This window comes from Gasterosteus aculeatus, chromosome Y (genome assembly GCF_964276395.1).
Source record: "Gasterosteus aculeatus chromosome Y, fGasAcu3.hap1.1, whole genome shotgun sequence".
In the NCBI taxonomy this organism is placed as follows: domain Eukaryota; kingdom Metazoa; phylum Chordata; class Actinopteri; order Perciformes; family Gasterosteidae; genus Gasterosteus; species Gasterosteus aculeatus.
This window is the reverse complement of record NC_135709.1, coordinates 7,916,508-7,937,965: the sequence shown is the minus strand read 5'-3', so window position 1 is coordinate 7,937,965 and position 21,458 is coordinate 7,916,508. Positions and strand designations below refer to the sequence as shown.

The following is a 21,458-nucleotide window of genomic DNA, read 5'->3' as shown; positions in this document are numbered from 1 at the left end:
TTATGTCAGAGCGTTATCCTGGCAGTTTGAATCAAATACAAAAATGCGTTGAATTGGGGTTTCCTTCAAAGGGGAGTTTGAGTAAGAATTAATTGGAGCAGTTGGAATTGCAACTGAGGGGGAAGGAGGAGAACGATGCAGCTCAGCATGCAGGCCTGTCGAGAAGAAAGCAGAAGAAGAATGTTCGACTACTGAGCGCGCCAAATTCCCTGCAGCACAGATAGGCCAAGCGATGTTGCGTGATCACCTGCAGCCAATGATGGCCAAGCGGGGCGTGTCATCACGAATCATATGAGTCGGGTGTGTGTCTTGACCGCCGAACCACTGAGACTGACTCACCAGAACCACTGGTTTAGATACACAGTAGTGCGCTCGGGTACGCAGTTTTTAAACTCCTCCAATAACATCAGCTCACGCAATGAAGACATATCGGCAACCTTACACGCTGTACTCCACCTGTCAAAAAGTATCCCTTTCTCCCGTGCAAAATCGACATATGACTGGCTCTGTCCCTTCCGAAGACCGCGGAAACGCTGTCTGTAGGCCTCAGGCACTAGCTCATACGTTTGCAAAATGGCACTCTTGACCTTATCATAAGTGAGCCCGTCCTCCACGGACAAAGAGGAGCAGGCCTCTTGAGCCTTACCCACCAATTTGCACTGAAAAAGGATCGCCCACACATCTTTAGGCCAATGTAACGCAGCAGCAATACGCTCAAATGCACCAAAGTAAGCTTCTACCTATGACTCACGGAAGACCGGCACCAGTGAAATGTGCTTACTGACATCAAAAGTGATAGAACTAGGAGAAGGCGCTCCAGCTGTGGTAATGTTACGGGCAACTCCTAAACCAGCCTGTATTTCCATCTGACGCATCTTTAAAGCAGTCTCCGCCTCCAATTTCTTCAACTCCAACTCTCTACGGAGCTGAAAATCCCTCTCTCTCTCCTCCCGCTCTACCTGAAGACGAACTAACCGCACCCTTAACCTGGCATCTAGTTTAGACCCCGGAGACGAATCTACCGACATCGGTTTAAACGGCGGCAAGGTGACTGGCTGTCGTTCGGTTCCCTCATGTCGAACAACCGGAGTAACATTAACGGCCTGATCTTTCACGTCAGGTGCACTCACCTCTTCATCAGGGTCGCTCATGGGTGCAGAGAAAACTCCCTGGCTAACAAGACCATCACACACAAGAGCCTTTAGCTCAGCTTTTCGGAGAGAAACAGACACAGAAATACTATAATATTCCGCATGAAGTTAAAGTTAAAACACTCAACGAAGCCCCGTTATTAATGGACATGGCTGAAATCCGGTCACCATAGTCGACAAGCCCAAGTTGTATTGGGGCGCTCGCTCCTTTTGCTTGACGCACGCTCCCGATCTTGAATCTAGAATCGATTGCTCTTCCTTGGGTTTCCGGATGTTGCGGTTCGAATTTTTTTGCATTGAATTTTTTGCGGTTGAATTATTTGCAGTTGATTTTTTTGCAGTTGAATATTTTAACGTTGAAAAACATTCAGATACATGATTTCAATGCATAAATATTCAGTGCTAGAAATTCAATCACCTTTTTCTTTAAAAAATCCGGCATAAATATTCAGTGCTAGAAATTCAATCACCTTTTTCTTTCAAAATCTGATGACACAGATTTACTTCCATATGATACTGTGTGATATACCTGGAAATGTTACTCCAGAAATGCCATAAGTTGCAGATGAATTGTTATCTTGTTTATAATGTAATAAGTAAACAATCTATAAATTAGGGTCCTAACACACCTGCTGCTGCTGTTATTATTATTAGTTTATTACTGTCATCATAAACCCAAATGACCAACTTTGCCTTTCCCTTGAAGTCTTTGTGCTTTCCCTCCTCACAGGTTTCTGTGGGTGGTGGTTGCATCTGACGGAGGTTACATCTGATGGAGGTTGTGCCTGCAATTCTGCAATTGAGGGGTGTTCTGTGCACTCCCTTTACACAAAGAATCCTCAAGTGAGGATGAGGGAGACGCAGCTGATTTCAGGTATACTATCCCAACTCAAGTGACTCACAGCCACATCTTGTTACAGAATCTGAAAATTAAGTTCCAATAATCCAGAAAAATGGGCTAGAAACACGAATTATAAACTAACCTGTCCCAGTGAGCATTTTTTGGTTGAAAAGACGTTTAAAAGACCTCTATGCCCGACGTTGAAAAGACGTTGCAAAATGGTTTAAAAGTGAAAGTTGTTTCAACGTCTATTCGTAGACGTTGAAAAGACGTCTATGTTTAGACCACATTTCAACGTGATTTTTTAATACGGTAATATTTCGTCTTCTCTTGTGTGCTATATCATTATTTTAGAAGTTTAAAAAGAAACTACGTCCACATTTGTAAGTTTACCACCGATATTATAAATCACGTTGAAAACGGGTCTATACGTGAACGTCTTTTCAACGTCTACGAATAGACGTTGAAACAACTTTCACTTTTAAACCAATTTGCAACCTCTTTTCAACGTCGGGCCATAGACGTCTTTTCAACGTCGGGCCATAGACGTCTTTTAAACGTTGTTTCAACGGATAAATTACTCGCTGGAAACTTACAAGTTACATACTTGTCACAGTTGTCATGTTAACAGCCCTTAACAAGGACAAACACATTATTTTATTGATTTGTATTTATTATAAATATAACACTATACATATAACAACACTTTTGCTAATTAAAAACAATACAGAAATAAAATATATTTTTCAGGAAAATAAATTATGGAATTAAAAGTGCAGAAACAACATTTCTGTGTTCAACAATTCTGTGTTTGTAGACCATTTTTCTGAATCATTGGAACTTCATTATAGATTCTGTAACAAGATGTGGCTCACTTGAGTTGGGATAGTATACCTGAAATCAGCTGCATCTCCCTCATCCTCACTTGAGGATTCTTTGTGTAAAGGGAGTCAGAGTGCACGGAGCAGATTCCTCTGGTCAACGTGTTTATTCAATTCAAATCATTTTATTTTGTTCAGCTTTGCAATCTGTAAACATGCAACACCCTCTTCCCTAAACCCCAAAATGTAAGAAACCTTCAACCTGGAGAAACCTGAGGGGAAAACAGTAGGGAAGAAGGTGTGAACAACTTAAAAGATGTACAGTACATCCGATTCCTACAACAAAAATGATTCAAATATTGTGGATTATTAAGCCAGGGGTAAGGCAGGACCAGTGCAGGGACAACCATCATCAGACGTAACCTCCATCAGATGCAACCACCACCCGCAGAAACCTGTGAGGAGGGAAGGACAAAGGCAAAGTTGGTCATTTGGGTTTATGATGACAGTAATAAACTAATAATAATAATAACAGCAGCAGGTGTGTTAGAACACTCATTTATAGATGGTTTACTTATTACATTATAAACAAGATAACAATTCATCTGCAACTTATGGCATTTCTGGAGTAACATTTCCAGGTATATTACACAGTATCATGCTTTAAGCAGCAGTAACTTACAATGTTTCGGCCTCTTGTTTACAGAGCACAACTTGTTGAATTCAGCCCTTCACCCTTGCAATGCAACTTAGCCACCATTGCTTTAAAAACGTATTTTTTTCAATGTGAAATGCAATAATATTTATGGGTACAGCAACAATCTAACGCATTAGTAACACCAAACACACGAAAAATATTCTGGGATGTTTACTTTTGGTCCAGGTCATCATGCTGCACGCTAGCATGCTAACTAGCAAACTACCTGAGCTAACGCTAACTAGCTTAACAAAAAGGACCGTCTTTCCCGTATCGGGTGGGCAGCACAAGTAAAACACCCGGTTATAGTTCCATGTGTGCTTCATTCAAACACTCCCATACTTACAGAGCATTGGAGCCGGTAGTCGTGGTTCTATCAGCCCGTTCATGTCGCTCTGCTGCCGTAACTTCGCCTCGTGCTGCGTCCGCTCGGAGCTCTGCAGGCGTCTAAGAACTCGCGCATGCGCGTTACAGATGTGAGCGGAGTCACGTGTTTACAGGTAACGTTTGAACCTGCCCGCATTATTATGTCTTAAACGCATCTTATTAACAGCACGCAGTCCGTAGTTTCATATTTATGACGTTTTAAGTGAAATATTAAATACGTTGAAATCACGTCTTCGCGTAGACCAAATTTCGCCGACCAGTTCATTAATTATTATGAAAATCTTAACGTTAATATCGTCTCTCTTTCAACCTTACGTTACATCATGACACATTTATCAACAAATTAACGTTTTCTGGCACGTTGATGTTTCATCCCATTTTTAGCCGGTTGAAAAGACGTTGAAATGAGGTCTTACACGTTCAGACCTCATTTCAACCCGATTTCAACCATATCAACGTTGAAATTACGTCTTGTGCTCACTGGGGTCCATGTTTTTTCTGCACTTTGAATTCCATACACACATTACAAAATATTTGTGTGCACGCGTGGACAGGGCGGACACGATCCCCTTCCTAAAAGGTCTCCGCAGTGCATCGGCGTGTCCTTTCACCGTACCCGCGGTGAAAAAACTTCCAAGTCAGCCGTGTGCTCTTCCCGGTGTACTTGGGGACGCGCGGCGCCCAATGAAGGAGCGGCCGGTGCTGACGGTGCTGGCTGAGCGGTGCCGCTCGACACGCCCCCAGTGTGGGTACAACGCGCAGGAGCGGCGCGCTCCGGAGACACGATCACTCTGCCGGGCGGCGTTGGGAGGCGCGATGGGAGTGAACGCATTCAAGTTTGCCGAGGTCCTGTCACCACCGTCGTTGCACTAGACAAAGACTTCCGGGGGGTTTTCTGTGTTTTTTGTTGTTGTTGTTTCCTCCTAAGGGGGGGCTTGTCTGCGTTTGTTTTTGCCCGTGACGTGTCTCTCTACAGGATGTCGGCACCGTTGGAAAGCCGGGTGCGATCATAAAGTCAGCTCTCTCCTCCACGCAACGCCACCAGCGGCACACAAAGGGGAACGACGGAACAAGTTTTCCTTCGTTTTAAAAAATTTTTTTTTTAATGTCACTAAGAAGCAGAGGGGGCTGTTTCAAAGACAAAATGGATCACTTTGCAGCAGAGTGCCTTGTTTCGATGTCCAGCCGTGCAATTGTTCACGCTCCTAAAGGGAATAGAGAGATAAGACCAGAAGCCGCGTCCTCCTCTCGGATCGGAGAGGACATTAAAGAACCTTTGGTGAGAGACAACTCCTCTCTGTTTGTGGTGGCGCGGATTCTGGCGGATTTTAACCAGCAGACTCCCAACAATGTTGCCGAGCAGGCAAAAATAAAGGACGAGAGCATGGCGAACCTCACAGATGATGGAATCTCTGCCACACCTTCCACCATCTCCGAGCCTTCGCTCAAACAAAGAGGCAAACGATCGCGAGGTCGGATTGCGGAAGACTCGCCTCAGAAAAAACATAAATGCCACTATTCAGGTTGCGAAAAAGTTTATGGCAAATCTTCCCACCTCAAAGCTCATCTAAGGACCCACACAGGTCAGTTCCAGTGAATTCTTTGCTTATTGACTTATTGTAGCTCCCTCGGCTCAATGATCCACATGAGAATGGGTCATTGAGCCAATGATACAAGATGTGATTTCGCATTGTGTCTCTTTAAGTTGTGTGAACTTTACGTAATGTCTTTTAATTTCGGCAGAGGGAGGTAGTCAAAACAGTGCCACTCCCACTCAAGTCCCTGAGCTTTGTCACCGCTTTCCTCTTACAACCCCCCCCCCCCCCTACACACACACACACCACCTCCCCCTCCCTCCCTGGACACTATGTACAAACCGAGCCTGCAGTGCAAACGCTCCTCTAAATTACATTTACATTACAGGTCTTTTTACAGGTCATTTAGCAGAACCTTTTATCCAAAGCGACTTACATTACATTTTTAACCCATGGCTTTTTACATTCTGCCCAGGGAGCAATTAGACGTTAGATGTCTTGTTCAGGGACATTCAGGGTCACCCGTCTGCCCCAAACGCCCTTTGTTGTGATGCGCCACACCCCCGCCAGACAGGCTGCCAGCTGATCTGGCCAGCAACAGACTCAAACTACCTGAGCCTCTCCTTCCCTCTGCTGCTTGCCCTCCCGCCACTGTGCCCCATTCTCCTCTCACACACGCCTGTCAGACCCCCCAAAAAACAAAACACATCCCCCGTGTGAAGAACACCCACGTTTTGACTTTATATACGTTTCATTCTGAAGAAATATGTGCAATAAAAGCTAATCATTACAATATTCCGAGAGCTTCTTGACATTGACCCTCTTTTTTTTTGCACACATCCACCTCTAGTTTGTCTCCATGTTAGAAATCAGTGACCCCTCCTTACATCGGATCCTTCTTGTCTCATTGCCTGTTCCTCTCTCCTCGTCTGCCTTTGTATTAGAATATCCTAAGACACGTCTGTTATATAGTGATTGTTCTTGTAGATTAGTCCAATGTCATTCATTATTAATAACGGTATCAGCACATTGTACAGTGATGTATAGTCAGTGTTGAAACCCTCACAATCCTTTCCTTTTTGGGGATACACTTCTGCTTCATGACGGGTCTGTGTATCATTTTCAGATACGGTTAATGCGGTTAATTTGATTGGGTGGTGAGAGAATGTGAGTTATCTCAGTTTAGCTTCCTCATCTCAGCCAAACTTGCAGCAGCAGCACCCACAGAGAGCCAGCCTCCGGTGCTCAGTGTGCTCCCTTTCAGCCTCCACCACGTGTTTTTAGAGCAGCCCCCCCCCCCTCTCTATAAGCCCAGCCCATGTCCCTTTTCCTATTAAAGCCTTTCCTTTCGCCTTCCTTTCCGCTTAGATGTGCTCTGACGTCTGGCATCAGGATTGGTTTGTGTTCCATAAAATCTGTTAACTTTACTCACTTTCAGTGTAACTTATATTGTGGTTCTAATACCTATCTTTCTTTTCAAGCTATAGTAGAAGTATCCTTTTCTATTTCATAATGATGCTATGAAGGAAGACGTTTGTTTAAATTCAGAATCAGTCTATTGCATATAATCATTTGTGAACTAAGGATCAGCACTCCTCAATTACATTAGCCAGGGAGATAGTTCAACTTAGATTCCCTGCTGCTCCAATATAGAAGTGCTTAAAAATAAACTCAACAGCAATGTGTTCTTTAGGAATGATCATACGGTTCAGCCCACAAACCTTGTTGTGAACAATTTTCATTAAAGTTCCCTCACAGTGTAAGAGGATTTAGCAGACATGAGGGAACACGCTGAATTTAAATCGCTCATTATACTGCATTGAGTTTGATGACAAGGAATGTCCACAGTTTGGGCCTCTAAGGCTACCAGACAGCTTTTGTCTGGTCTCCTAGTGTGGGAGGGTGGGGTGGACACTTATCTTCCAGGATGCATAATGACGTCATTAAATGCAGATCAACTCGGTTTTAAATTGAAAAAAAATGAAGGGCCAATTAAACACAGACACAATTACATTTAATGTTCATCAAGACATTTCTCAGCACTAACTGGATTCTTCTCAATCATTCTTTGGCAACTCTTTGTCATAAGAAGCGTAACGGACTCGGTTAAACGACAAAGACCCACTTTCTCAAGAGGTGTCCTGTGGTTACCAAGTACATGGCGTTCTGTGTGAAGCCTCATTACTCTGCCCTCGTCTCCAAAGGAGCGATGGCCCCTGACACGCCCTTGGTGCCCCACCCACCCCCCACAGCTGGGCCTGACAAAAGCCCATCCTGTCAGTATCCGGGACCTATTTGAAAACTATTTGAATCACCGGGACGAAAAGGGTCAATATCTCACAGAGACAAAGAGCCTTAATGACATATTTTACAGTTGGTTTGCCATTTTGTCTGGACCTCTTTTGTGTTCAGCTGGGGGTACCTCTAATACAGTGGTTCTTAACCTGGGTTCGATCGAACCCCAGGGGTTCGGTGAGTCAGTCTCAGGGGTTCGGCGGAGGTCAAGACACACACCCGACTCATATGATTCGTGATGACACGCCCCGCTTGGCCATCATTGGCTGCAGGTGATCACGCAACATCGCTTGGCCTATCTGTGCTGCAGGGAATTTGGCGCGCTCAGTAGTCTAAATGTGACTGTCGTGATGGTACGTCGTGTGATTTCTTTCTTAATATTTTAATCCCTTCATACTAACTATGTCGAGCAAAAAAAGAAAGTGGTCGGACGAATATGTACAATATGGATTCACATGTATAACGGAACGTGATGGGAGTCAGCGTCCTAACTGCATGATTTGCAATGCCAAGTTGAGCAATTCTAGTCTAGCACCGGCAAAACTAAGAGAACACTTCCTTAAGCTGCATGGAGATGGACAATACAAGAACACAACGCTCGCTGAATTCAAGGTGAAGAGAGCCAGATTCGATGAAAAGGCTACTCTGCCTGTTCTCGGCTTTGTACCCATCAACAAACCGATCCTCACAGCATCGTACGAAGTTGCTTACCTGATCGCAAAGCAGGGCAAACCACACACCATTGGTGAAACACTCATAAAACCAGCTGTGTTGAAGATGGCGAATATTATGCTGGGAAAAGCGGCTGAAGTTAAGTTATCCCAAATTCCTCTTTCAAATGACACCATTAGCGACAGAATAGAGGACATGAGCAAAGACATCTTGGCTCAAGTAGTTGCAGATCTGATTTCAAGCCCGGCAAAATTCAGCCTTCAACTCGACGAGACCACAGACGTTTCCAATCTAAGCCAGGTTGCTGTATTTGTGCGCTATGTGAAAGACGACGTGATAAAGGAAGATTTTTTATTTTGTAAGCCTCTTACGACAACAACTAAGGCAGCCGATATGAAGAAACTTGTGGATGACTTCTTCAAAGACAACAATCTTTCGTGGGACATGGTTTCTGCAGTTTGTTCGCACGGAGCTCCAGTCATGCTGGGAAGAAAGTCTGGTTTTGGTGCGCTAGTGAAAGCCGATGCACCACACATCATTGTTACTCATTGTATTCTGCACAGGCATGCGTTGGCAACAAAAACCTTGCCTCCAAAACTGGCAGAAGTATTAAAAATTGTAGTGGAATGCGTGAACTACATGCGAAATAGTGCTCTGAGGCACCGCATCTTCAGTGAGCTGTGTAAAGAAATGGGCTCTGAATTCGAGGTACTTCTGTACCATTCTAACGTTCGGTGGTTATCCCGGGGACAGGTGCTGCATCGTGTTTTTGCCGTGCGTGTGGAATTAGCCCTGTTTTTGCAAGAGCACCAACATCGTCATGCAGATTGCTTATAAAATTCTGAGTTCATTCTCATTTTAGCATACATGGCTGATATCGTCGCAGCTCTCAATCATCTCAATCAACAGATGCAGGGCGGTGGAGTCAACATCATCGAAGCGGAAGAAAACCTGAAGGCTTTTCAAAATAAGCTACCATTATGGAAACGACAAACAGAGAACAATAACTTCGCAAACTTTCCCCTGCTGGACGACTGTGTAAGTAAGATCGAAGATGTATCTGGAATCGGAGACATTTCTGTACCCGCGGAACTGAAGCAAGCAATTGCCACGCACTTAGATGAGCTTGCAAAGTCTCTCGACGGATACTTCCCTACAAGAGAGTCATATCCAGCATGGGTGAGACAGCCGTTCACGTTTAGTGTTGAGACAACAGATGTCAATGATGAATTCCTCGATGAAATCATTAAAATTCAGCAGAGCCAGGTTCAACAGCAACTCTTCAGAACAACAACGCTCTCAACGTTTTGGTGTCAACAAATGGTAACGTACCCTGTTATTGCTAAGAAAGCTCTGGAGATTTTCATACCGTTTGTTACAACATATCTTTGCGAGCAATCCTTTTCGAGGATGCTGGACATAAAAACGAACAAAAGGAACAGACTTTGTTGCGAAAATGACATGAGAGTGACACTTGCCAAGGTGAAGCCGCGCATTTCTGAACTGGTCTCTGAAAGGCAACAGCAGAAGTCACACTGATTTGAAGTAAATATTCATTATTATGTTTTTGTTTTTGTGTGAAAATCATGTTTTAATGGTTTTGTTCTTTGAACACTGATGTTGATGCACAGTTCATTTTGTGCACCAGTAAAATATATACCTATGTTTTGAATTTTATTTTTCCAATTAAGAAGGGTTCGGTGAATGCGCATATGAAACTGGTGGGGGTCAGTACCTCCAAAGAGGTTAAGAACCACTGGTCTAGACCCCAGTGGTGGATAAAAATGCTAAGTCATCAGAATGTGGATAAATGGAAACAGTGAGCATATTCTGATGGAGGGGTCGTTGTTTTATCACACATCAGGAGATATCGTGCTCAAGTGGGTGGGATGGTGGAAATCCTGCCGTGTGGCAGGTAGACAGACCCATTGCCAAGGTCAAGCAAGAGCAGGAAAACCCCATCTCCGCCCTACTACCTCATCAGTGCCACCAGCCACACAGGAACAGTGTGCTCTATGTAGCAGTGCAGCCAAATATAAAACATCTGGCAGAGATGCAGTATATATAATCAGAGAGACCTGCTCCTTTTTGTTTCGTGTGGAATTTGGGATAATTTCACGTTTTGAAAAAAGTGTGATTAACCACAGTTATTTGGCTGAAAATAAAGTGCATGGATCAATAACTGGGTCTACATGGCAGTGGAATTGGTCTGCCAGGTGGTGCCACTTATTTTCTTTCAGGACATTGGAGGGATTTACAGCCATCTCGTAGTATTAGAGCAGTGGTTCTTAACCTTGTTGGAGGTACTGACCCCCACCAGTTTCATATGCGCAGTCACCGAACCCTTCTTAATTGGAAAAATAAAATTCAAAACATAGGTATATATTTTAATGGTGCACAAAATGAACCGTGCATCAACATCAGTGTTCGAAGAACAAAACCATTAAAACAATTTTTAATACTTCTGCCAGTTTTGGAGGCAAGGTTTTTGTTGCCAACGCATGCCTGTGCAGAATACAATGAGTAACAATGATGTGTGGTGCATCGGCTTTCACTAGCGCACCAAAACCAGACTTTCTTCCCAGCATGACTGGAGCTCCGTGCGAACAAACTGCAGAAACCATGTCCCACGAAAGATTGTTGTCTTTGAAGAAGTCATCCACAAGTTTCTTCACATCGGCTGCCTTAGTTGTTGTCGTAAGAGGCTTACAAAATAAAAAATCTTCCTTTATCACGTCGTCTTTCACATAGCGCACAAATACAGCAACCTGGCTTAGATTGGAAACGTCTGTGGTCTCGTCGAGTTGAAGGCTGAATTTTGCCGGGCTTGAAATCAGATCTGCAACTACTTGAGCCAAGATTTCTTTGCTCATGTCCTCTATTCTGTCGCTAATGGTGTCATTTGAAAGAGGAATTTGGGATAACTTAACTTCAGCTGCTTTTCCCAGCATGATATTCGCCATCTTCAACACAGCTGGTTTTATGAGTGTTTCACCAATGGTGTGTGGTTTGCCCTGCTTTGCGATCAGGTAAGCAACTTCGTACGATGCTGTGAAGATCGGTTTGTTGATGGGTACAAAGCCGAGAACAGACAGAGTAGCCTTTTCATCGAATCTGGCTCTCTTCACCTTGAATTCAGCGAGCGTTGTGTTCTTGTATTGTCCATCTCCATGCAGCTTAAGGAAGTGTTCATAGTTGAGATGAACTGCTTTTAAAATCAAATTCAGGTGAGTTTGGAGGAAATGCAAACCATCCTACACTACAGAATGACACAACAGTATTATATTTTACCTTTAATTTCAGCATTGCCCCTTTTATCAATCATGTTTAGGCCATAGTTAAATAACCATATTAAATCATGTCTTTCTCTCTCTCACACACACACACCGCGCACACACACATATATACCACAAACACACACACACACACAAATGTGGAGTTCTCACCGTGGATCAAGGAGTGTAGCGATGGTATACAGGCGCTCAGATTCAATGTCGCTGAATCTCCTCTTGACAGCTTCCAGGAGCGTGGTTTTCGCTGTCTTCACACCGTGGTCAGTCTCTGTTGTTTTCTCAAGAAGACGAGTTAAAGCTCTGACGGATGGTATGACATCTGCAGCTGCTGCAGTTGATGAACTTATCGTTTTTGTAAGCTCGTCAAAAGGGTCAAGCACTGAAATCATATTCTCCACCAATTTCCACTCATGGACGGTCAACATGGAAGGCAATTCAAAGTCAGCTGCATAAGCACATAGGGCACGTTTCTGTTCCAGTAAACTTTTTAGCATGGCAACAGTGCTATTCCACTGGGTGGGTATATCCCGTTGTAGCCTCTTTGGAGGCTGGTTCGGATTCATTTGTTTCTGAATACTGAACAGTCGGGAGTAAGCAAGCTGTGAATGCTTAAAATGACCGACGATGCGTCTTCCACTTGCGATGACATCAATGATGGCACGCTGTGCCAAAACTCCCTCATGCACAGCGAGCTGGAGGGTGTGCGCCATGCACGGTAGGCTAGGTAAACGCGCGTCCCTCATGGCCTTCTCCATGTTCCTGGCGTTATCCCGCAGAATAACGTGCACCTTTTCTTGTGGGATTCCCCATGCTTGGAACATGTCTGTGAAAACTGCAGCAAGGGCCTCCGCGGTGTGCGATCCGGGAAACTCTTGTGAGTGAAGCACCACTTTGGTCAGCTCGAAGTGTTCATTAATAAACGGCACAGTTAGGCTCAGCATAGACACAGGACAGACACTCAAACTCCAAATGTCACTCGTGAAGCTAACTGCCCTGATGTTGTCCTTCATAAGGCTCTCGATGTGCGTGTAGACATTTCGGTATAATTCCGGCAGACAAACATCAGTTAGGTATTTTCGGCCCGGCAGCGTATAGCGTGGATCCAAGCAGGATACAAGGCGTTTGAACCCGGCGTCTTCCACAACAGACAGCGGCTGCTGAGCAAGGCATATGAATTCCATTACCTTTGCATTTAATTCCTTTTGTCTCTTGTTGTCATTGCTGTATGGTTGCTGTCGTTTCAATGTCTCTGTTATGGTCAGCTGAGTGAGTGGCGTTTGGGAAGAGGTTGCACGCTCTTTGTCTTTATCTGCCTTAACGCTCGCCAACTTCGTAAACTCCTCAAATTCCTTGATGTGACAAGCTTTCAAATGCCGTATGAGGTTCGTGGTGTTGAAACCCCTTTGACGCGTTCCTCCACGGGGAACTACTTTTGAGCAGACGTTGCAAACTGCAAATTTATTATCTTTTTCCGACACCTTGTAATATTGCCAGACCAGCGAAGCCATTTTGTCTCAGTGGTTTCACCCACCCGCCACCGGAGACGGGGGCCAATGAAATTTAATAACATGGAGAGACAGCCAATCACAAGCTTTTCAAAAAAAAATTCTGATCGGCCAAATTTGATCGGCCGTTTTGAGAACGTCGATCAAAACCGATAATGGCAATATCGGCCGATATGGATCGCCGCCGATCAGATCGGAGCATCTCTAATTATCTATACATATAACCTGAAACAAAAATATATTATGTTTTATATCCATTACTGCTGCCCCCTTTTAAATTTAGGTATTTTGTATGGAAATCAGACTTTTTTATGTAACCACCAAATATCCTTTATAATGACCACATGTCTGATATTTGTAACAAATATTAGGCTACCACAGGAAAATGTTAATCCTCTACCAACTACTCCTCAGACTCCTCTCCAAGCTCCTCAATCTTGGAGAATGGAAAAAAGGAGAAGAAGATGAAGTCAAAGAAGAACATAAAGAAAAAGAAGAAGGGAAAGAAAGTAACAAGGGAGAGAGGAAGCAAAAATATCAGACAGAGCCGTGTTTCAAGGGGTAATTTATGTAAAGGAAAACGAAGATTTAGAAGATAGTTACTGGCTGTTTATTTTTTGGTGTGTGACTTAATGTCGTCAGTTTCAATAAAGAGGAGTGAACTTGCAGGTAAAAGGTGAAAGTAACACTTATGTAGTCTACCTATGTGCAAGAAAGCTGTGACACTGTTGTGTTGTAGACTATGCCTCCTGAATGATATTAGTGTTGCATAGTTAGTAAACTTCAGGAATGGTTTAAGGTTATTGAATGGAAGATCCTTTATGTCACTGAGACAAATATCTACTCTTTCTTCTTCACCATCAGCACGTGTTCCATATGAGGTAAAGTATTGAGTTTAAAGATCAGCATACAACAAAGCACAAGCTCTGTAGGATTTTGCTGGGAAATGTCGAGATGCCATCCGTGACTGTCCAGATATTGGTGACACAGTTGGGGCACTGAAGAAAGCAGGGAAACTATTGGCCGTTGGAAAAGGGGAATTTTGAATTGATGTTGTGCTGATGGACCATGTTTTAAAAAAAAGTTAAACCGTTAAATGTTCAGAGGAATAAAAAAAATTATAATAATCTACCTCAGTTTTATCATGCGCTTTAAGGTAATTTCAATGTTTTTCATAATATGCCTCGATTTTTACAGATCCTGAAAGTGTTATTTTCTACATTTGTAGTCCACAGCAATAAATAAAACTATTTTTGCCTTCACAGTTGAAACATTTGTATCATGCTTTTTTTCCTTTATTAATAATTTCCCATTATTTTAGCCTTGACCACATTTTAGATGTGGAGGTTGTGAAAGTCATTAACCAGAAATACTTATTAGACTTAATAAGGCTTGTTCTCGCTTTAGATCCGGTAGCTGCAAAAAGCCTAGTTAACTGTTAACAGGTGCATAGTTAACTAATAATAACAGCATTAATAAAGGCATGATAATGCATAAGAAATTATTTATTAGCCTTAATAAGGCTTGTTCTCGCTTTATATCCGGTAGCTGCAAAAAGCCTAGTTAATTGTTAACAAGTACATAGTTAACTAATGATAACACCATTAATAAAGGCATAATAATGCATAATAAATTATTTATTAGCCTTAATAAGGCTTGTTCTCGCTTTAGGTAGCTGCAAAAAGGAAAATGCCATAACATTAAAAGAGTGCGAAGCGCCACCCTTCAATATAGTACTGCAAGGTCACGCCGGTAAAATTAGAATGCTGGATGTTGCATTGTCAGGCAGAAACTCACTGAAATGGAACTAAATGGAATACAGTATTATTCATGTTGGCCAGTTGGTCCAGAGGCTGCGTTCATGCTCCATGCATATTGTTTCCACATCAGCATGGAAGAAAACCACAAGATATATAGTACCATCTGGCTTTAAGTAGATTTGTATCAAAGCCCACTTTTACTGCCTGATTGAGGGGGAAGGGGTGTAATTTCCCATGTGTCGAGTCACAGATAGTTGTACGTTTAAAAATGGGCTGGGTTACCATTGCGACTGTGATTAGCATCTGGAGCTTAGATAAGTATACTACGTCAGCTCCTACAGCACAATTCCATTTTTTTGTTGATTTATCTCAAGTTTCATGTCTCAGTACAGCGTTCTTTTAATCTCTCGGGTGGTTTTATTATTAGCCTTTGCTTTACTGACCTATTAAAACCAGCAATGACCTTGTTACCAATATCCTTTAATGACTCAGTCTACTATGCACAGAAAACAACAACGTTCTTCTTGACTTGTTAACATGTAAAGAATTTGTAATGATTGTGTATTTTCTTGTTTTAAAATAAAAGTTTGATTGATTGACAGACTGCTTTCACTTTGGATCATGATGAGCACCAGGGTGCATCAGAGTTTCCTTTGTTCCATGTTACGCTCACTCACACTATCAATATTTTGTTCTTGGCGTATTGTAAACATGTTCTGGCCCATCTACTTCAAATCACTTCTACTTTACATTCTTGCGCACCATTCCTCCAGGAATAGTTTAATTTTTAGATTTTTAGTTTCCGTTTTGGCAGTTTTATTCCATCAGCAAATGGCTCTCATTCATCACAGTACTTTGTTGAGGTCAGCTTGCCCGGACTCATAGTTAATTCAACATAAGTAACTCAGCAAGTGGACGTTGTGTCTATTTTTATTTATTGTAACGTTACAATGTAACTTTTATTACATCAATGTCACTGTTACTTTTCCATTTCAAAGCGTAGAAGGAATCACTTAAACATCCCAATAAAACGATGACTGCTTGGAATGTGACAGAGTGTTGTGTGTTGTATTTAAAGAAGCAGACTAAATGATAAAACCAAATTAGGGTTGTTGTTCATATTTCCATGTTGCTACCTTCTTGTGTGATTCAACACTGAAGTCTCCCCTTTCCATGTGTGTGTGTTACAGGAGAACGGCCTTTCCCATGTACTTGGCCCGACTGCAGTAAGAAGTTCGCCCGGTCGGACGAGCTGGCCCGCCACTACCGCACCCACACGGGGGAGAAGAAGTTTGGCTGCCCGCTTTGTGACAAGTGCTTCATGCGCAGCGACCACCTCATGAAGCACGCTCGCCGCCACTCAGATTTCCAGCCCGGCATGCTGAAGAGGCCCCATGGCGGAAGCATCACACGCCCCAGCTCCCTCAGCAACTACAGCCGCTCAGACGCCTCCAGCCCCACCCTCAGCCCCACCCTCAGCCCCGCCCTCAGCCCCGCCATCAGCCCCCGCCAACTCGCCTTAAACTGATACCCAGTCGCACTTTCTGCCTCTGACCCACGAGGCCTGCGTTTTTTGTCCTAACACTTGTGTTGCACAGTTGTCGGCAACCACCCTTTGCTATTCCTGCGCTTGCTGTGGTGTACCATACTGTACATAACTGCTTATTGTAGTGCAATTACTCGTGTGATCCTAAAAGAAGGTAATGCCTTTCCCAGATGGCAATATTTACTGTCTGTACCAAATGTCTGTATTTTTTTTAGCTTCTGATCATGGGTAGTTGTCCAATTTATGTTCTCAGTCAGCTGAACAAGGTTTAGAAGAGAAAAAAAACAGAGACAAGTCATATTGAGACAGGGTTTTCATTTGGAGAAGGGGTACACACACACCTCAGGATTGAAGACATTTCTGTAATACCACAGTACTTCACAGTACTCGCATCGACTGCACAATGTACTCATCACTTTACTCTTAAATTCAACAGGGGTTGAATTTTACACCCTGCTCAGGGATGGCCTTGTTAGCTTAAAAGAATGAACACAATAAAGAGAAAACATACAGTACATATATAGCAGCCTTACACTCGACACAATTTTGCACTCTGTTTTTGTTTTTTTGGTCGGGAAATCTAGCCCTATTTCAGTCAATCGTGCACAGAACGTATGTCCTCGTGCTCTGGGGGGTTCATACGTAATGCAATTGCTGTGTGTTAACAAGACGATCCCCAAACCTACACCTCAGTAAACAAAAATACATCTGTTCCTCCATTGCAATGTCGTTGCCATGACACTGGGTTGAATATGTATTTAATTTAACAGTACGTACTGTGTAAATCTGCATGCTGAGAGGATCCGGGTTGTATTGCGTTCACAGTTTTACTCAGTTTAAGAAACTTTATAGCCTCTAAATAGAGACAGTTGTAAAGCAGCTGTTTGTGCTTTCTCTAAGGTCTGTATCATCAGCCAGAGTTTCCTTCAAAATAGACACAAAGGCGACTTTAGATAAATCAATGTCCATCCTCCAAAGCACATTGGAAAAATTACCAAAGACAAGAGTGAATGAAAGCTGTCTACTCAGTCTTGTAAGCTGCCCTTTATTGAGGCCTGTAGATAGTGGTTGGTAGTATCAAAGGTAGAACCAGACGGCGTGCTTGCTTCCCTCCTAGTGGCTCTTTTGTTGGCTCCCTTGAGGTAACGGCTGTATCCCTCAAGAAACTATTCAAAGAGAGCGTCCATACGTTTTTCCGGGGCGTGCCCCCCCTCCCCGCCCATCTGTCTCTACCTGCCCTGCCAGAGAGTGGTGGACTTTGAGCAAATTGCATTGGAGGGCAGTGGGGGGGTCAAATGTGGGGAAATGCTGGCACAGACTAGCTATCTGCAGTAGACAGGCAAGAGAGGGCAGGTCCTGATGAAAGAGGCAAATTTTATTACAGAGAAGAAGACCCTCATCTCCTCCTCCTTCCACCTTCCTCCCTCCAACTGTAGACACCGTGAGTGAAACATGGCTTTAACTAGCGGGTTTCTTACAACTTGTAGTAAAAGAGAAAGAGAAGTGTATGAACAACATTACTACCTAGACAACGGTAGCAGTGTGTAATGCACTAAACTCCCTCCTAAGCACAGGGGGAAATCCTCTACTAGTGCTGGGGAGTCCAATTTCACGATGCCAAGGAAAACGTTGCTCCAAATTCAGCGCTCTAAAACAGCTGGTTTGAAACTTGTCACAAGGGGTCTTTTAAACTGTTTTAAGCATTTGAACCAAAACCCACATATCAGCAAAGTGCAGTGCTCTCCGGCCTCATGTCGTCCTCCCTGTGATCTCAGATGTCCCGTGAGAAAGAGGAGTTGTGTTTCTAGACGTACACGTCTCAATAAGTCAGGCAAAAGGCACTGTGAACCTTCCATGAAAGTGGGAACCACTATCAAAACGGCTGCAGCCCGGCCCGTCTGTGTTATGCAAACATTTTCTTTTAATGCTTCAGCACTATGGCTCGAAATGGTTGCATGCAGTGTGTTTGTTCCTGTCGAACCCCTCCAGCCTTTTGTCCTCATGAATCGCATGTGCCAGCTTCATTCTATCAGGAACTTCTGCCCTGCAATCCAGTGCTTCACACTATATGCATGTTAACAACTGGGCCTTGGAATCACAGAGGGTTTCTGAGGCAATCTGGCAGATGTAAGTCCATGAATGGCTGGCCTTGTCCTTCGTTCTCCACAGCAGAAGAAGAATAAGCTCTGTCACATCCTCCAGAAAGAAAACATCCCTTATTTGGATCAAATGCAGTAGTTTCCTCAAAACACCACGTTTTAAAATGAAAGAAAAAAACCCTGTAATGTTCAAATAGTTTCCAGGTTGTGAGATGACACTTTGAATGCCACTGATCAGCAGCTATTTGTAAAATCATCACTGAGAGGGTTTTACGTTCACAATTTCTGGAAAAAAAAACTTTGATTTTCACAAACAAACTCTTCAACTGGCTGTTGAGCAGCTTTTGTGGTATCTATGGATGAATTTTCTTTTCTTTGTTATAGTCCATTTCTGACATGGTTTTTAGTGTAACTTTCTCTGAGTATCTCACCCTCAAGCAGGTTTCATGAATCATTTTCTTAATCCATAATCTGTACATTTACCTCAGGGTTGACGTCCACAAAGCAGATATGGGACAGTTTGTGGACACTGTTGTAACATCAGTCGCTGCACAGACGATTCTGCCAGTCTCCCCCCACCAGTATTCCCAGTGTTCCCAGTGGCTTGGTGCTCACTGCTGGTCGTTGTGTGACCACATTGGAAACGCCTACTACAGTCCTGACATGTGCCTTGGTAAGCACCGGGCACCCTGGCGCTCTTTTCAGTGAAACGCCCCTTTAAACACCTTTGACCCTTTGGTGTCAGTGGACTTGCAGCAGGCAGGAAGCTCCTACCATCTGAAAACAAGCCGACTGTGACAGTGTAAACATCCCAGTCTATCCATCCATCCAGACTGACGGCAGTGACATACAGGCCTCCGCAGGCACGAGTGTCTCAAAACCTTTATTCTCATTGTACAAAATCTACTTGAATAATTCAACACAAAAGGCCATTGAACACAGTTTTGTACATGTCCATTTTTACTGTACTTGCTTTTGTTGTCAAATAATTATTTAGAAGGGTGTATGGTCAGATTTCTTTGGGTTTCCATTGTCTTCGGGTAATTTCAGCATCTCTTTGGTATATACAGCATAAGGTTGAATCTTTTTTTTCCAAACTGTTTAAAGGCCCAATATTTTGTTAAAAATAATACGTTTATCCCTGTAAACAGTGTTCAACCCGTTTTATCAGAAACACGTTATACTCTTGATGTCGGGATACGGGTCATTCCAGTTAGCCTGTTATACAAAAGTTCCTCCAAGTCAGAAAACGAAAGCACTGTTTGGGTTGATGAACTTTTTATGTTCAACAAATTTCAGATATTTCATTTTTTTTCTTATTTAGACTATTTTAAAGGTGTTTCCATAATAATAGATACCACAGAATTGTGAATTTGCAATGTAGCCTTGATTTTGTATTATTGTTTTTTTGTCTCATATAAAAATGCTTGTATATTTTTCAAAAATCATACCTCTTGAAATATTTGACTTTTGTTGTAGCTTCATATCTTTTCAAAACATTCATCATGTAGCCTACGTTTGCTTTAAGAGTAGCACAAATATTTGGTGGTTTTATTTGTGCCAACTTGAATGAGGAAAGGAAGGCAGAAAAGAAGACAGACAGAATTTAAAGTTTTTTTTGTAAAACAAAGAAACACTGGGCTAAATTTTATATAATCATTTTGTCAGGTTCTTGCACATCCTCATAGATTCCACATGTAATCTTTCCAGGAAATAATAAAACCTTGTTCTTATTATTTTATGTTACACAGATATTTAAAACACCTCTCTTCTTCCCAGATGCATATATTTAAACATCATCTACATGAGGGATGATGTCAGCTGGAAATTATTTTGAAACTCTACTTCAGCATCTTGTCATCAAACTGAATGATTATAATCATTGACAGATTCTGACATCTGACAAAGAAAATTTTTTTTAGATGACATCAAAATGGAAATACAAGGTTTACCAGTTAATATTTGTTCTCCTTATTGTAAATATATAAAGTGAATTGGTTGCAGCAAAGCATGTAAAGAACTAACATAAATCTTATTTTAAAAAATCATATTAGTTACATGAATCTGATCGTCTCATCTTTATCACTGGTGTCAGTGTACAAGCATGATTGATGCAATTGTGTGCCAAAACTAAAATGGTAACTTCATAAAGATTCAAAAGGTAAAAACATCTAGCTACTATAGGACATTTAACAAACTTGTACAGTTTTTTTAAGTGTTGAAATGTTCTTATGTGATGTACAGGAATTACAGAACCAACTCTGCATATTTTCTATGCAAGTGCTCTCTGTTAAATAATAATTTTGGCTTTATGTAAACAATCTGAATGTGTAGCTTTGTTTTCATTTGGTTCTTGTTATTTCATTTTTGCATCTTTTTTTTGCTATACAATATTCTAGCAATGAATAATGTCTTGTTGCCGGTATTTTTTGACATAAACAATCTTAGTGATGAAGAACGCCTGACCTTTCCAAAGGATTGAAAATTGCATTTGCTATAAATGTGCTGCTTTCATGGACCCGATGCATTTTTGTAGGTTATGAATTAAAGTCTGTCTTGACTGAGGTTTTACACATTGTGAGTTGTGCATAAGGTACGTTTCTCATTGTAAACATTTCCCAGGTTTAATCTCTACTTTCTCCTCTGTGGGCTCTGTAGGCAAAGCCAATTTGAATGAACAACATACATGCAATATGTAATATTTAAAAGACCAGGACAAACCGATGCACGTCCTCCCTTGCAACAAAACCCCAATGCTTGGGGAGTAAAGTTTTAGGAGGAAGCCATGATAAGAGAGAGAGCAGTTCTTCCCAGTAAGAACAAGCTTTTAGTTCTCACTGCGCATCAAAGGCTACA

General features: G+C 42.4%; 1 protein-coding gene and 1 long non-coding RNA gene across 2 annotated transcripts; one reads left to right on the top strand and one right to left on the bottom strand.

Annotated features, from left to right (window-relative positions):
* Positions 1-2,647: 2,647 nt before the first annotated feature.
* Positions 2,648-3,960, bottom strand: LOC144390980 (uncharacterized). The gene is made up of 2 exons (XR_013454833.1): positions 3,857-3,960; positions 2,648-3,268 (listed from the first exon to the last, which is right to left on the bottom strand). It is a non-coding gene; the product is annotated as an uncharacterized LOC144390980 (long non-coding RNA).
* Positions 3,961-4,486: 526 nt separating this feature from the next.
* LOC120812695 (Krueppel-like factor 13) lies at positions 4,487-20,052 on the top strand. The gene is made up of 2 exons (XM_040168867.2): positions 4,487-5,480; positions 16,148-20,052. Exons 1-2 carry the CDS (start codon positions 5,003-5,005, stop codon positions 16,483-16,485), a joined length of 816 nt encoding a protein of 271 aa, XP_040024801.2. The 5' UTR covers positions 4,487-5,002; the 3' UTR covers positions 16,486-20,052.
* Positions 20,053-21,458: the final 1,406 nt, after the last annotated feature.

Coding starts and splice junctions, on each gene's coding strand:
- LOC120812695 (XM_040168867.2), top strand. CDS start 5,003: ATGTCACTAAGAAGCAGAGGGGGCTGTTTCAAAGACAAAATGGATCAC. Junction 5,481..16,147: donor TCATCTAAGGACCCACACAG/GTCAGTTCCAGT, acceptor TGTGTGTTACAG/GAGAACGGCCTTTCCCATGT.